This window comes from Salvelinus sp. IW2-2015, linkage group LG5, assembly GCF_002910315.2.
Source record: "Salvelinus sp. IW2-2015 linkage group LG5, ASM291031v2, whole genome shotgun sequence".
NCBI classification, from domain to species: domain Eukaryota; kingdom Metazoa; phylum Chordata; class Actinopteri; order Salmoniformes; family Salmonidae; genus Salvelinus; species Salvelinus sp. IW2-2015.
In genome coordinates, this window is record NC_036844.1 from 7118141 (window position 1) to 7130881 (window position 12741).

The window sequence follows — 12741 nt, forward strand, 5'->3', positions numbered from 1 at the left end:
TTAGAGAATTTGGCAGTACGTCCAACCGGACTCACAACCGCAGACCACATGTAATCACGCCAGCCCAGGACCTCCACATCCGGCTTCTTTACCTGTAGGATCATCAATGGGGGGAGGGGCTGAGGAGTATTTCTGTCTGTAATAAAGCCCTATTGTGGGGGGAAAACTCATTCTGATTGGCTGAGCCTGGCTCCCAAGTGGGTGGGCCCTCCCAGGCCCACCCATGGCTGCCCATCTGCCCAGTCATTTGAAATCCATAGATTAGGGACTAATTTATTTTCTTCAGTTGACTGATTTCCTTATATGAACTGTAACTTAGCCAAATCTTTGAAATTGTTGCTTGTTGCGTTTTATTTTATTTTTCAGAATAGTTAGCAAGTGACAATGTCTGCACTCAGAATGACCCCATATGGCTACAGGGCTGGACACAGTTAATTAGGGGAATTCCCCATCAGCATTTATGAGTAATTCATGTCATCTGGAGGAGTTACAAGTGTGTGTGTGTGTGTGTGTTCTTGTGAGTGCGTGCGTGTGTCAATCTGGAGGGGTTACAGTGTTAATCTCCCCCTGTAACGAGCTCATTAGGCCTCTGTTCCAACCTGTTCCAAACTTAACATGTGTTCTTGTGGCCCAAACAGTCAGACACATGCTAACGTGCTGCTGGTAATGATGCTGCCATGGGAAAGGTCACCTTAAAAAGTCTATAGACCACCTGCAAGTGCAATGCCCAAAGTCTAGTTTATCATAACGGTTCGTTGATTATTTGTTCCATCAGTTTCAATAATATTGATTGTCGATGGCTTGTTTTACCTTTTTCAGTTTTGTTTACATTTTCAGCTGAAGTTCAATTATTACATTATCATGCTTCTCACACCCTTATTGCCTAAAAATCTGCACAACATGTTCCTCATGGGACAATGTGTGTCTCAAGGCGGGCTGCAGCCGAGACTAGACTAGCACCCCTATCTATCCCAGTGGTTATAACCAGCGTGACAAACAGGTTGACTTCCTGGGCCTTCAATCTCTCCTCCCTCATCTCCGTCTGTCTCCCTTCAATCTCTCCTCCCTTCTCTCTGTTCCTCACTATTATTCTACAATGTAGAAATGAGTAAAAATCAAGAAAAACCCTTGAAGGAGTAGGTGTGTCCAAACTTTTGACTGATATTGTACATTCATTCAGGAAAGAAGGACACCAAGACACACATTCATGATTTTCCACAACATGAGTTTATTCTGGCTCTTTTTGTAGGTTTCCTTTTTAATAGTAGTTCCCTTTACATCAAATGTCCTATAGGAGGGGAGAGGAGATACTGCACGCAAATATCAGAAAAGCACTAAGTAATACTTTCACTTGAAACTAACCGCTACATTAGGTATGAGTTTGGAAAACGAGAGGGAGGATGCAGAGATCACGAGACAATTTTATATCACACAGCTGCAGACAGTATTAACAATCATCCAAAAGAGAGATAGAAAGAGAGAGATTACAGAGATTATAGAAAGCAAGGAATACAATAAAGTAGTAGCGTGAGGAAAGGTCAAGAAAGAGTGGTGTGTGTGTGGTCGGTCGGTCACTACGGTTTGTAGTTGAACGGCAGAATGGTCATGCTTATGGTTAAAGGTTCCTGTTGCAGAGCTGTACAGGACAACTGGATAATTGTGTTGCCATGGAGACAGTAACTAAGTCCCTGCCTCTGGTTGGTTGACTGTAATATTTTGTCTACGTTGTGAGTTTTCCCCTAACAGTGACCGTTTTGTTCTGAGTAAAGGATGGTTGTATGTTCATGGCCTCCAAATAGGCACGGTCATTTGTGGTTGATGTGTGCGGTTGGAGTTTGAACATTAGTGTTTTCTATTGTTCTGTTCATGGCTTCGCATTAGTTATTATTTGTCCTGGCTTTTAAAGTGTCTCGTTTTTTTGTCTTTCACACCTGGAACTCATACCCAAAACAGTCACTCTCCCCCGTGTTCTACTCTTCTCAAGGCGTATCTATACAGCGCTTTACCTGACTCGTAGCGATTTTGGCAGAGGTACTGCCATATTCCATCACAAGGCATCTGACCACTTTTTTCGACAGACCTGTGGTTGGCCCGAGGTTCTACACATCCTCTTTGAGTAGCTACAGGCCCATGGACTATGATGGAGCGGATTTAAAGACCTTCAAACGGCCTACCTGGTCAGAGGTTGGGGCCACTCGTTTCGCTTTTCACTCCATGCCATAATGGCGTAGCTGGCAACACCCCAAAGACAACCAACTATTAATGTACCTCCCACTGGGCAAAAACTAGTTGAATCAACATTGTTTCCACAACATTTCAAAAATGTAATTCAATGTGATGACGTTGAATCAACGTGAAAAACTGATTGGATTTGCAAAAAGTCATCAACGTGAGGGAATTTACTATTTTTTACACCCAACTTTTAATCTAAATCTAATCACTCGTCAACACTTTTCGTTGATTTCATGTTGAATTCACAATAGTTTGACAACTAATCCAAGTGTAAATCCAAACTAGATGTTGAACTGACGTCTGTCCCCAGCGGGGTATGTCTTATATTAATTAGCACAACCTTCCATTGTTCTTTTGGCAGATTTCCCCATCCTTAAAAAGAGAAAAAAAGACTTGGTATATTTTACATTACTCATGCACATTTCTTTCGACCAGTCACCCTGCCACAAAGCTATATATAATTATAGTACAGTGTTTAAAAAATAAATAATACAAAAATTCTAAGCTTAGGAAAGTATTTAGCTTCACAAGCCTGAACATATTGTGGCACATTCAAGCAGTCACTAGGGCTCCATTTGTGGTTGACACAAAAGGCTGCAGGACGGACTGAGCGGGAGAGTACAGTACATAGAGTACTATTGAAATCAGTACAACACAAACGTTACCAGACAATTTCTGAATCTTTCTGAATGTTACAGATATTATTTTGAAACGGTGTTTTTCAAATTAAAATGGTCAAGAAACATATTTGACATTTGGCCAACAAGTTCTACTTATTTGTTTGACATTGCATTAAACAATTCTCCTGCAAGAAGGTCATTATTTTTATACTGCATTTTATAAGTTTTAAATAAATAAATAACAACTCTTAAAAACACTGAGATAAAATGTTTAAAATCATGGTGCCCATTATTAACTAATGGGCAAAACAATCAACAATATTTTGCGCAAACAGAATCACAACGAATGGATACATCTTGACTAGAATTGTATTGTTCATAAAATAGTCGCAATGGAATAAGACAGTTAACATGATCCACAAGCCCCTCAGTGCAGTTGAACTTTAACTTGCTCTATGTATTTCTTCATACTCCATCACTGCAGTGTCAAACGAAACTAGCTCTATACAGAGATGATCTGATAGTTGGGGACAGACTCGTTTTATTTTAAGTTTATGCTACCTGCTATTTGTCCTCAGTGCATCAGTCTTTTACATTCAATTCACTTCCTAAGGCAATAACTTAAATGAGTTCTCCTCGATCCTTTGGTGTATGCAGCTGGGTTTAATCAATCTTATATATTAGTTATTTTTATGGACAGAGACGTAAATCAGTGGATTGAGACTGTTTGATGACCTATTCAACTATCTCACCCAATATCTAAGTTGTCAGCATGTACCAGAATAACCTTTAACTTTTGAATTTGTAGTCCTAACCTTCATCATATCTATTGTTTTTATTATTGTCAGACCTATTTTCTCCCCAGTATGAACAAGTATATTCTCATGGATTTTTTTCTATCTATATGTTACTTGATACATATATAATTGGTGCTCATGGGAAAGAGAGTTTTCTGAATAAATAAATCTACGTCAAGAGCACCAATATATACGATGGGACCTTCTTTTCGTGTTCTCCATACTGGTTTAGGTCATATATTTCATGCATACCAGATATTATTATAACATCATTCCTTATTCAAAGTGATCCACAAAGCTGATGTTAACTTGTGTGAGATAGTTTGTTTGAGTATTGTGGACAATTACATTTGCGGTTGTCATTTCAAACTCAAACGTAATTGTAATGTAAGCTACGTCTTTTTCATGAATGTTGGCAAAGAGCCTTTGTTTAAATTACGTGTTTACATTATTTTACCCTATGTCTACGTCATCCCTCACCCCAACTCAAAGATACCACTAACAACATGATCCACTTGATCACTAGATCTCTTGGTTACTAGATCCTTTGATCAGGAGAGTCCAGAGGGTTGTTCCAATCTAAATGACTACGACCCCTTCCCTCCATCAGTCCCCTCACTCTGAAAGTGCATCTTGGAACGTCAATCGAGTGCGCACTCCAGTGAAGGGAGAAAGGAAGGGAACAAGAGAAGCATCATTTGGAACGGAACGAGGCCCAGGATCAGGTTCACAGCTCTATCTTGCAGGCGGGGAAGGACTCGTCCTGCATGACCACGGTGGAGCTGGAGGCCAGCACCATGATGTTCAGGTCCTGCTGCTTCTCGTGAGTCTCCTGGTACCACTCCCTCATCACCTCTGAGTCATGAGTCGGGATCAGGGTCACCTGCCAACAGGGAAAAGAGGTTAGGGTTTGCATACTATTTTTTCCAAAACTCAGAGCTTTGTGTTGTTCTGCTCGTAAAAGCAAATATATAGATATATTTTTTTCTCTATGTACACTTTTTAGGTCTTGTCTATTGTCTCTATGGCACCTATCTATCTTTCTGATACAATGGCATTATAACACAGTTATTCCGCTAAATTTTGACTGTCTCCCTGTACCTGCATGTTGTTTCCCCACGTGGCTTTGCCCTCCAGCAGTGAGTCCAGGACAGCTTTGCTGGGCTCCTGGGCCATCTGGTCATTGCCACTGACTACATAGTAGGAGGACCTGACCCATTTGAAGAACTCTGCATCCACATTCTTGGCGCTGCAGTGGTTTGGGATGTAAACCAGGTCCATGTACGTGGGAGGGCAGTTGGGTACGGGCATTGCCGCTGCTGCCTTTCCACTACCTGAACCTGAGACAGAGATGTTAGAAAATCGACGTACATCACGGAGGAAAGAAATGTGAAACTATACCGAGGCAAATAGAGCTTAAACGTTCAACTTATTTTGTCAGAAAACGAAGCAAAGGATCTAGACACATGGCCAAGTATGAAAAGATTGAGTGATGAGTACCAGGTCTTACCTGATGTGGCATTTTTCACACCCCTTGACGCAGAGGTATTGGTTGCATTTTTGGCATCTTTCCCTTCTCCTGCACTCTTTTTGGGAGAGGCTATTCCTTTTGAATCCTTTACTTTTGAGAGCCCAGTCTTTCTGGCCGGAGAGGAGGACTTTGTCTTGGTGAGCTTCTTCTTCTTAGCTTTCTCAGCTCCCTCTGCCTTTGAGTCCTTGTCCTTGGTCTTGTTGTTGTCGTCAGCGGGGGGCATGTCGGCCTCCGGATCTACCATGGTGACATCTGGGTGGGCTGGAGACGGAGCAGAGTCCCTGGGKGCCACGGGAGGAGGATCTGCGTGTCTGTACGTTAGGGTTCTGTCAGTGGGAAGTGTCTCAGAATCATCCTCAGAGTCTATGTTTGCATCTGCGGTAATTGAAGGGCACTCCTCAGTCCCAGGGGGAACATCCGAATCTGTCTGGGATGGAGCAGATTCACTGATGGAGGTTGGTGGAGTCTCTTCACATTGCTTAGCGTGTAGTTTACTGCTGGGGGGTGGAGGCCCTCCATCTGACTTAGCCAGCGGCTTCTCTTTCTCCAGAGGGTTCTCCTCATTCATGAAGTACTCCAGGGGACTGGGGTTTATGAAGGAGGGGGACAGCTCTGTCTTAGGGTGTCGGTACTCACAGGAAGTCACCAAGCATAGGTCAACATCTGTTCTGGAACCAGAAGAAGGGCTCTTCTTGGAGGAGTCTGGGTCCTTGGAGCCACCTGCACACTTCTGATAGTCAGAGAGGTTTGAGGAGAGTGGAAGGTAGGATGGGGAGGGAACCTTGGGACTGACAGGGGATTTGGAATCTCCACATTTGAAGGGATTAGTTTCTGCTCCCAGAGACATCTCTGTTTTCTGTGTGAAGCAAGAATAGGAGGATGGAGAGGGGATGGCAGGGGATTTGTCCATCTGCTGGGCTAAGACAGGTGACATTTCCCTCATCTGACAAGGTGTAGTGGTCGAGGGGGTGGATTGGGAAGCATCTGAAGGGGACACAGAGGTGGCGTGACTTGAGTCATTGTCTTTGAAGAGCATAGGCTTGTCCATAGTGGGTGGGCGCTGCTCAGCGGGTCTCAAATCATTGTCCTCTGACGGGCTGTAGTCCACCTCTGTCGGCCCATTCTCCGTGGCGCGCAAGCTGCCTGCACAGGTGTGCTCCGGAGACTGTTTGTTGAAGTCCAGGGCTAATGAGTGGTCAGGGGACTCCTGACCAAATGACATGGTCGAATGTTCCGGGGATTTGGGCTCCTGTACTGGTGTCTTTGATTTGGCAGTCTTTGGTGAGATGTCCGGAGAGATTGACATGGGCCTGGGGCTGTCCCCCTTGGGAGAGATCTCTGCCTCCTGGAAGGGGGTTGGAGTCTGAACCACAGAGACAGACAAGGAGTCCTCCACCTCCGTTGATTGAGGGGAGCCGGCTTCAGCATGGAGAGCAGGGGAAACGTCATCTGTCGTAGGCTCTGGGAATGAGCTGGTGGCCAGTGAGGTGGTGGAAGCCGAGGCGATGTGTGAGAAAGTGTCCTCTGCTACAGCCTCATCAACAGGGCTGCCCGATTTATCTGACGTGGTTCCCTCTGAGATCGACATTTTACTCTCCTCTTTGAAACCTGCGAAGGGGTTTGTGGATGAGACTGAGTTACTGTCGCTAGCTCCATTTTTCCTCTCATCTTGACTCAAGTGTATTGTTAACATTTGATCTAAATCAAAGTGTGTCTTTCCTCTTACTGGTGGTGGGCTCTTCATTGGGGAGAGCACCTTCTCTACAGGTGAGGTGTGGTCTGGAATTGGGTCATCCATGGGGCTGACCCTGATGGAATCCTCTTTGTCACCCGTAACCTCTACGATTACAGGACCATGGTCATTTGCAGGTGGTATAGAGCCAGACTTCTCATCCACAGGAGACTGAAAGTAAGGTGTGTGACCGGAGGAATGAGGTGAGGTGGTTCCTTCCAATGTCTTGTCATCTGGGCTGGTGGAAGACCCTGCTGCTGCCTTTGATGATCCTGAAAGCGTTGTGCACAGTTCAATTGGTACAGCGAATCCAGAGGGGTATGAGTCAAAGGTTCCTTTGGGAGCTGAAGGGGAGCGTATGAGAGGAGAAGTAGTGGAGAGTCTTGCTGAATCAAGACCAAATTTGTCTGACTTGAATCCTTCCTCTTTGTCCTCTTCCAGTGACGATGGTGGAGATATTGTGGATGCAGAAGCGTGGTAGTCCCTGCCTTCAGTGGCATTACTCTTTGAATGGTCTGACTCTGGGCCGTCGTGTAGCGGAGACAGCCTCTTCCTCTCAAAGTCTCCTAACGTGGTTCCTCCAAACCTGGCAAGGTCCTGAGAGGGAGAGTCCTCTGTCTCATCGTTAGTGGTTTCGTCACTCATAATGTCCCTTGGAGTGGACATTTCATCCATTGGAGTAGGCACACTGGAGATCTCAATAGTTGACTGGGTGTGGCCAGATGTAGCAGTGTATGCCTCGTCTCGGTTCTCATCATCTGAGGCTACTTCGTCGTCGGAGCCAGCTGGAAGGGTCTCATCATGAATAGATGCAGCCGGAGAGAGAGGCTCAGACGTTATGTGAAGGTGTGTCACAGACAGACCCAGCTTCTGTACTTCTCTTTCATTTCTGTTATGATCTCTTACATATTGGTCTGCATCCGCACCCTCGTCCTCAGRGTCCTTGTCTTCACTATCCTCAGCATGTATATGCTTGTCCATTTCCCTTCTCATTGGCTCATGGACCTCTTCTGTCTCTCCCTTATTTTCATAATCTAGCCCAGTTCCCTCATCTTCAAACTTCTCACTGCCGCTGCCACTCAACTTGCCTTTATGCTCCTGTTCCTCTGGGGTCTCCCTGCTTTCTCCTTCATGCTCAGTGGTTGTGATCCCCTCATCCAGAGACTCTTCTGCTTCAGGAGACTCCTTAGAGTACAGGAGGGCCTCTCTGTGGACCACCACCGGCTCTTCCTCCTGAACGATCTCCTCTTCTTTGAGCTCCTCAAAGTCCTTGGTGAGGTCCTCTGGAGAAGACATCATGGCTCTTTCTGTCTCAACGACCTCCGCAGCACAAGTGGTGGCAGCTACCACTCCTGCTGTGACAGCTGCAGCTCCTGCAGCAGCAGATTTAGCATCCGTGGTTTTGGTGTCCTTCTTGATGACTGTTGGTTTTCCCTTGGACTTAAAAGGGCTTCCAAAGTCTTTCTTTGTAGTGTCATCTTTTTTCAGAGGTTTTGGTTTTGGTGCAAGTTTTTTCCCTTCACCTAATGCAGATGAAGCATTTTTTACATCCTTGGATGGCTTCTTTATGTCTTTCTTTAGATCTTCTTTCTTTTGCTCCTTTTTCTCTTCCTTCCTTACCTTCATTGGGGAATCTCTCCTGAAATCTTTGTCTTTCTTTAAAATGTCTTTCTTTACCTCTTCTTTGTTTACCTTCTGTTCCTTTTTGGGTGTTTCTTGCTTCTGTTCCTTTTTGGGTGTTTCCTCCTTTTTAGATGTTAGCTTCTCATCTTCCTTCGCTACTTCTTTCTTTACCTCCTTTTCATCGTTTTTCTTTTCTACAGACTTCCTGGGTTCTTTCTTGATAATCTTCTCCTTAAGAGCTTTTGGTTTCATTTCAGGCTTCTTCTTTTCTGGAGTTTCAGGTGTCGGCTCTGCTTTAGCCTTCACTTCTTTTTCCGGTGCCTTCGCTTTTTCCTTTTTCACCAAAGCTTTCTCTTKTTTCTCAAGTTTTTGGCTCTTTTCTCGAGCTGATTCTGCGTCTGTCTTTGCCTTCTCTGGAGCTTCCTCCTTTGACTCCTTCTTGAAACTTTTGCTCGGTGATGGCCTTGAGACTGACTTCAGACTCTCCTTGCTGTCAGTTTTATGTTTCAACTTTGCCTGCTTCAAGGCTGGAGCCAAGTTAGAAGATAGCTCTTTCTGAGTGACAACTGGCTGCTTCAAGAAGTCCAAGTGTTTTAGTTTTTCCAAACCTTCAAGAATGTGATACTGAGTGGCATTTCCAGGGAAAAGAACTCGCACTATCTTCTCTGAAGGGTTTGACGGGTGCCACACGATCAATGAAGATATTGAGGTCATGTAAGAGATTGGGAGCTCTGATTCTTTTCCATTGGGCAGAAGAACAGAGGCTTTGTCTTTCTCACTACCTGTCCACTGCTTCATAAACTGCTGCAGGTCCTTGCTGGTCTTTGATGGGTTAAGCACATACATCTCAAGCTTCCCCACGCCCATCTTCTGAAACAGAATGATGGGTTCGATAGTGTTCCCGACCGGCCTCTGCAGAGGCTCGGGCCTCAGATTCAGCTTGCTCAGGTAATGGAGAGTTTGTGAGACCTCTTCAATGTTTCTCCTCACCCTGAAGTTGGGTTCAGCAGGCTTCCCTAGATTCTCAGGGATGTTCAAGAACACAACCCCAATGTCTGGGGATATGAGATTCTTCACCCAGTCGCCGGTAGCTTGGGATCCATGGGACTGYTCTTCCTCCAGCTCAGCCATCTTCCTCTGGAGCATGCTGTTGATGCCAGGCAGGTTGTCATCCCCGATGTGGGTCAGGAGGATGGAGTCTACCCGGTCTAGGTGTCTCACCAGCTTCCAGAAGCAGGACTTACGGTCGGAGCCCCCGTTGATAAGCATGTTGAACCCGTTCACCGCAAAGAGGGCCGAGTCGCCGCGGCCGCCGGGGAAAATGTAGCAGCATGGTTTTGAGAGCTTCAGGAAACCRCCAGAGGTTGGTGGCTCCAACATGTCAAATGGCGATGGGATTTCTACTGACTCCGACAGGTATTCTGTGAACTCTGAGAGACCTTCCATCTCTGGGAGTATCAAGGGTGAGTTGAGCTTCATGTTGATGAAATCTTGTAGGTTGTGTTTGTCCAGGTTTGAATTTTTCCAGTCGCCTTGCTCAGGACAGTAGAGGGTTAGGCTTGCTTTGTTTGCTGGGTGAATAGTGATGAGCAATTCACCAATCTGGGGAAGAGAGAGATATTTGGAGACTTGAGATAAAAATCATGACTGTTTGATCAAACAGAATATATTTATTAACACAATTATGACAGATAACAGACGACAAATATATTGTATCTGATGTATTGATTGAATTATAATTGTATAGTAATTGTTTAGCAAACCATTTGCTCAATTTGACTCACCTCGGGGTCTGTGAATAAATCTATGAAGTTGAAGAAAGAGAATGAGCCGGACTGCAGAATCAGCTCTCCTGTGTTTTCAAAGCATTGTCCTGAAAGCACCAGCAGCTTGTGTCTGGCTGTGTCTGAGATCATTTGGCAAACCTAGGCAGAAAAAAAGGTATCAAACATGTCAGAAAGACATGTTTCATTGGAGTTTCAGTGCAATTGTGACATGAATCTCTTTTGCAATCGTAGTTTATGCTACCGCCAAAAACAGGAATAAATACAAGAAGGCCCACTATGACTTCTGCAGAGGCAAACTAGCAAAAGGACAATATAGGAAAAAGGTGGAATCATATTACGCAGGCTCCGACGCCCGAAGCATGTGGCAGGGGCTACAATCCATTACGGATTGCAAGGAAGACCCAAATGTGATCTGCCCAACAATGCCTCTCTACCAGACAAACTAAATGCATTTAAATTTTGACAAAAACAATGTTGAGCCGGGCCATCACCGACCCAGAGGATTGTGTGATCTCGCTCTTGACGTGAGAAGGGTCTTTAATCAGGTCAACACCCGCAAGGCCGCGGGCCCCGACAGTATTCCAGGGCGCATTCTCAGAGCATGCGCAAAACAGCTGGCAGGCATATTCATGGTAATTTTCAACCTCTCCTTGTCCTAGTCTGTAATCCCCACGTTTTAAGATGGCCACAATCATTCCTGTTCCTAAGAACTCTAAGGCTTCATGCCACATTGAATACCACCCTGTAGCACTCACTTCTGTAATCAAGTACTTTGAGAGGCTGGTTATGGCACACATTAACTCCTCMATTCCAGCCACCCTAGACCCACTCCAATTTGCATACCGCCACAACAGATCCATAGACGGCGCAATCTCAATTGTCTCCACACTGCCCTCACCCATCTAGATAAGAGGAACACCTATGTGAGAATGCTGTTCATTGACTACAGCCCAGCGTTCAACACCATTGTCCCCTCCAAGCTCGTCACCAAGCTTTGGACTCTGGGTCTGAACACCTCCCTCTGCAACTGGATCCTGGTACTCCTGAAGGGCTGACCCCAGGTGGTGAGGATAGGCAACATCAACTCCGCCACGTTGACCCTTAACACAGGGGCACCCACTGTTCACCCACAACTGTGACCATGCACGACTCCAAAACCATTATCAAGTTCGTTGACGACATGAAGGTGGTAGGCCTGATCACTGGCAACGATGAGTCAGCCTACAGGGATGAGGTCAGTGACCTTGCAGTGTGGTGCCGGAGCAACAACCTCTCCCTCAACGTCAGCAAGACCAAGGAGCTGACCGTGGACTATAGGAAATGGGGGGGGCGAGCACGCCCCCATCCACATTGAAGGGGCGGCAGTGGAGCAGGTAGACAGCTTCAAGTTCCTCGATGTCACTTAAGACTTAAAATGGTCAAAACACACACGCACAGTCATGAAGAAGACTTGAAAAAGTTTGGCATGGGCCCTCAAATCCTGAAAAGTTTCTACAGCTGTACCTTGAGAGTATATTGACTGGTTGCATCACTGCTTGGTATGGCAATAGCACCGCCCTCGATCGCATGGCGCTACAGAGAGTTGTGTGGACAGCCTAGTACATCACTGGGGCTGAGCTCTCTGCCATCCAGGACCTCTATATCAGGTGGTGTGAAAAGAAGGCCCGGGAAATCGTCAGACTCCAACCACAAGTCATAGACTATTTTCTCTGCTGCTGCACGGCAAGAGGTACCAGTGCATCAAGTCTGACACCAACAGGCTCTTGAACAGCTTCTATCCCCAAGCAATACGGCTGATAAATAGCTAACAAAATAGCTACATGGACTGAGTTTACCTTGTATTTATATTGACCTTTTATCTTTGCACTGTCTTTATACACACTCACAGGGCCCTACACACACACTGTCACTCCAACACACACACAAACACTGTCACACCCTGGCCTTAGTTATCTTTGTTTTCATTATTATTTTAGTTAGGTCAGGGTGTGACATGGTGTAGTATGTGTTTTTGTATTGTCTAGGGTGTTGTATGGTTTAGGGGGTTAAGTAGAGTAGATKGTTTAGTGTTCAGTGTAGGTGTCTAGGAAAGTCTATGGTTGCCTGAATTGGTTCTCAATTAGAGACAGCTGGTTATTGTTGTCTCTGATTGGGAGCCATATTTAAGGCAGGCCATAGGCTTTAGCTGGTTTTGTGTATTGTCTATGTGTAGTGTTTGTGGCAGCACTATTTATATGTATAGCTTCACGGTCGTCAGTTTGTTATTTTGTGTATAGTTGTTCGTTTCTTGGTTTTTCTCTCTTCTTTTATAAAAGAAGATGTATTTTGCACACGCTGCGCCTTGGTCCAATCTCTCTCAAGAAGACGATCGTGACAGAATTACCCACCAATCTAGGACCAAGCGGCGTTCAAGTGGCAA

The 12741-nt window shown here is 45.3% G+C and overlaps 1 protein-coding gene across 1 annotated transcript in view; it reads right to left on the minus strand.

The window, feature by feature from the left end:
- Positions 1-1204: 1204 nt before the first annotated feature.
- Positions 1205-12741, minus strand: part of LOC111963851 (microtubule-associated protein 1B-like) — a 52335-nt gene continuing 40798 nt past the window's right edge. Inside the window, exons 4-7 of the mRNA XM_023987403.2 lie at positions 10320-10460; positions 5160-10137; positions 4751-4989; positions 1205-4532 (exon numbers count right to left, since the gene is read on the minus strand). Of these exons, the coding sequence (XP_023843171.1) occupies positions 4377-4532; positions 4751-4989; positions 5160-10137; positions 10320-10460 (5514 nt within the window). The 3' untranslated portion in view covers positions 1205-4376. The remainder of the gene's footprint in view (positions 4533-4750; positions 4990-5159; positions 10138-10319; positions 10461-12741) is intronic.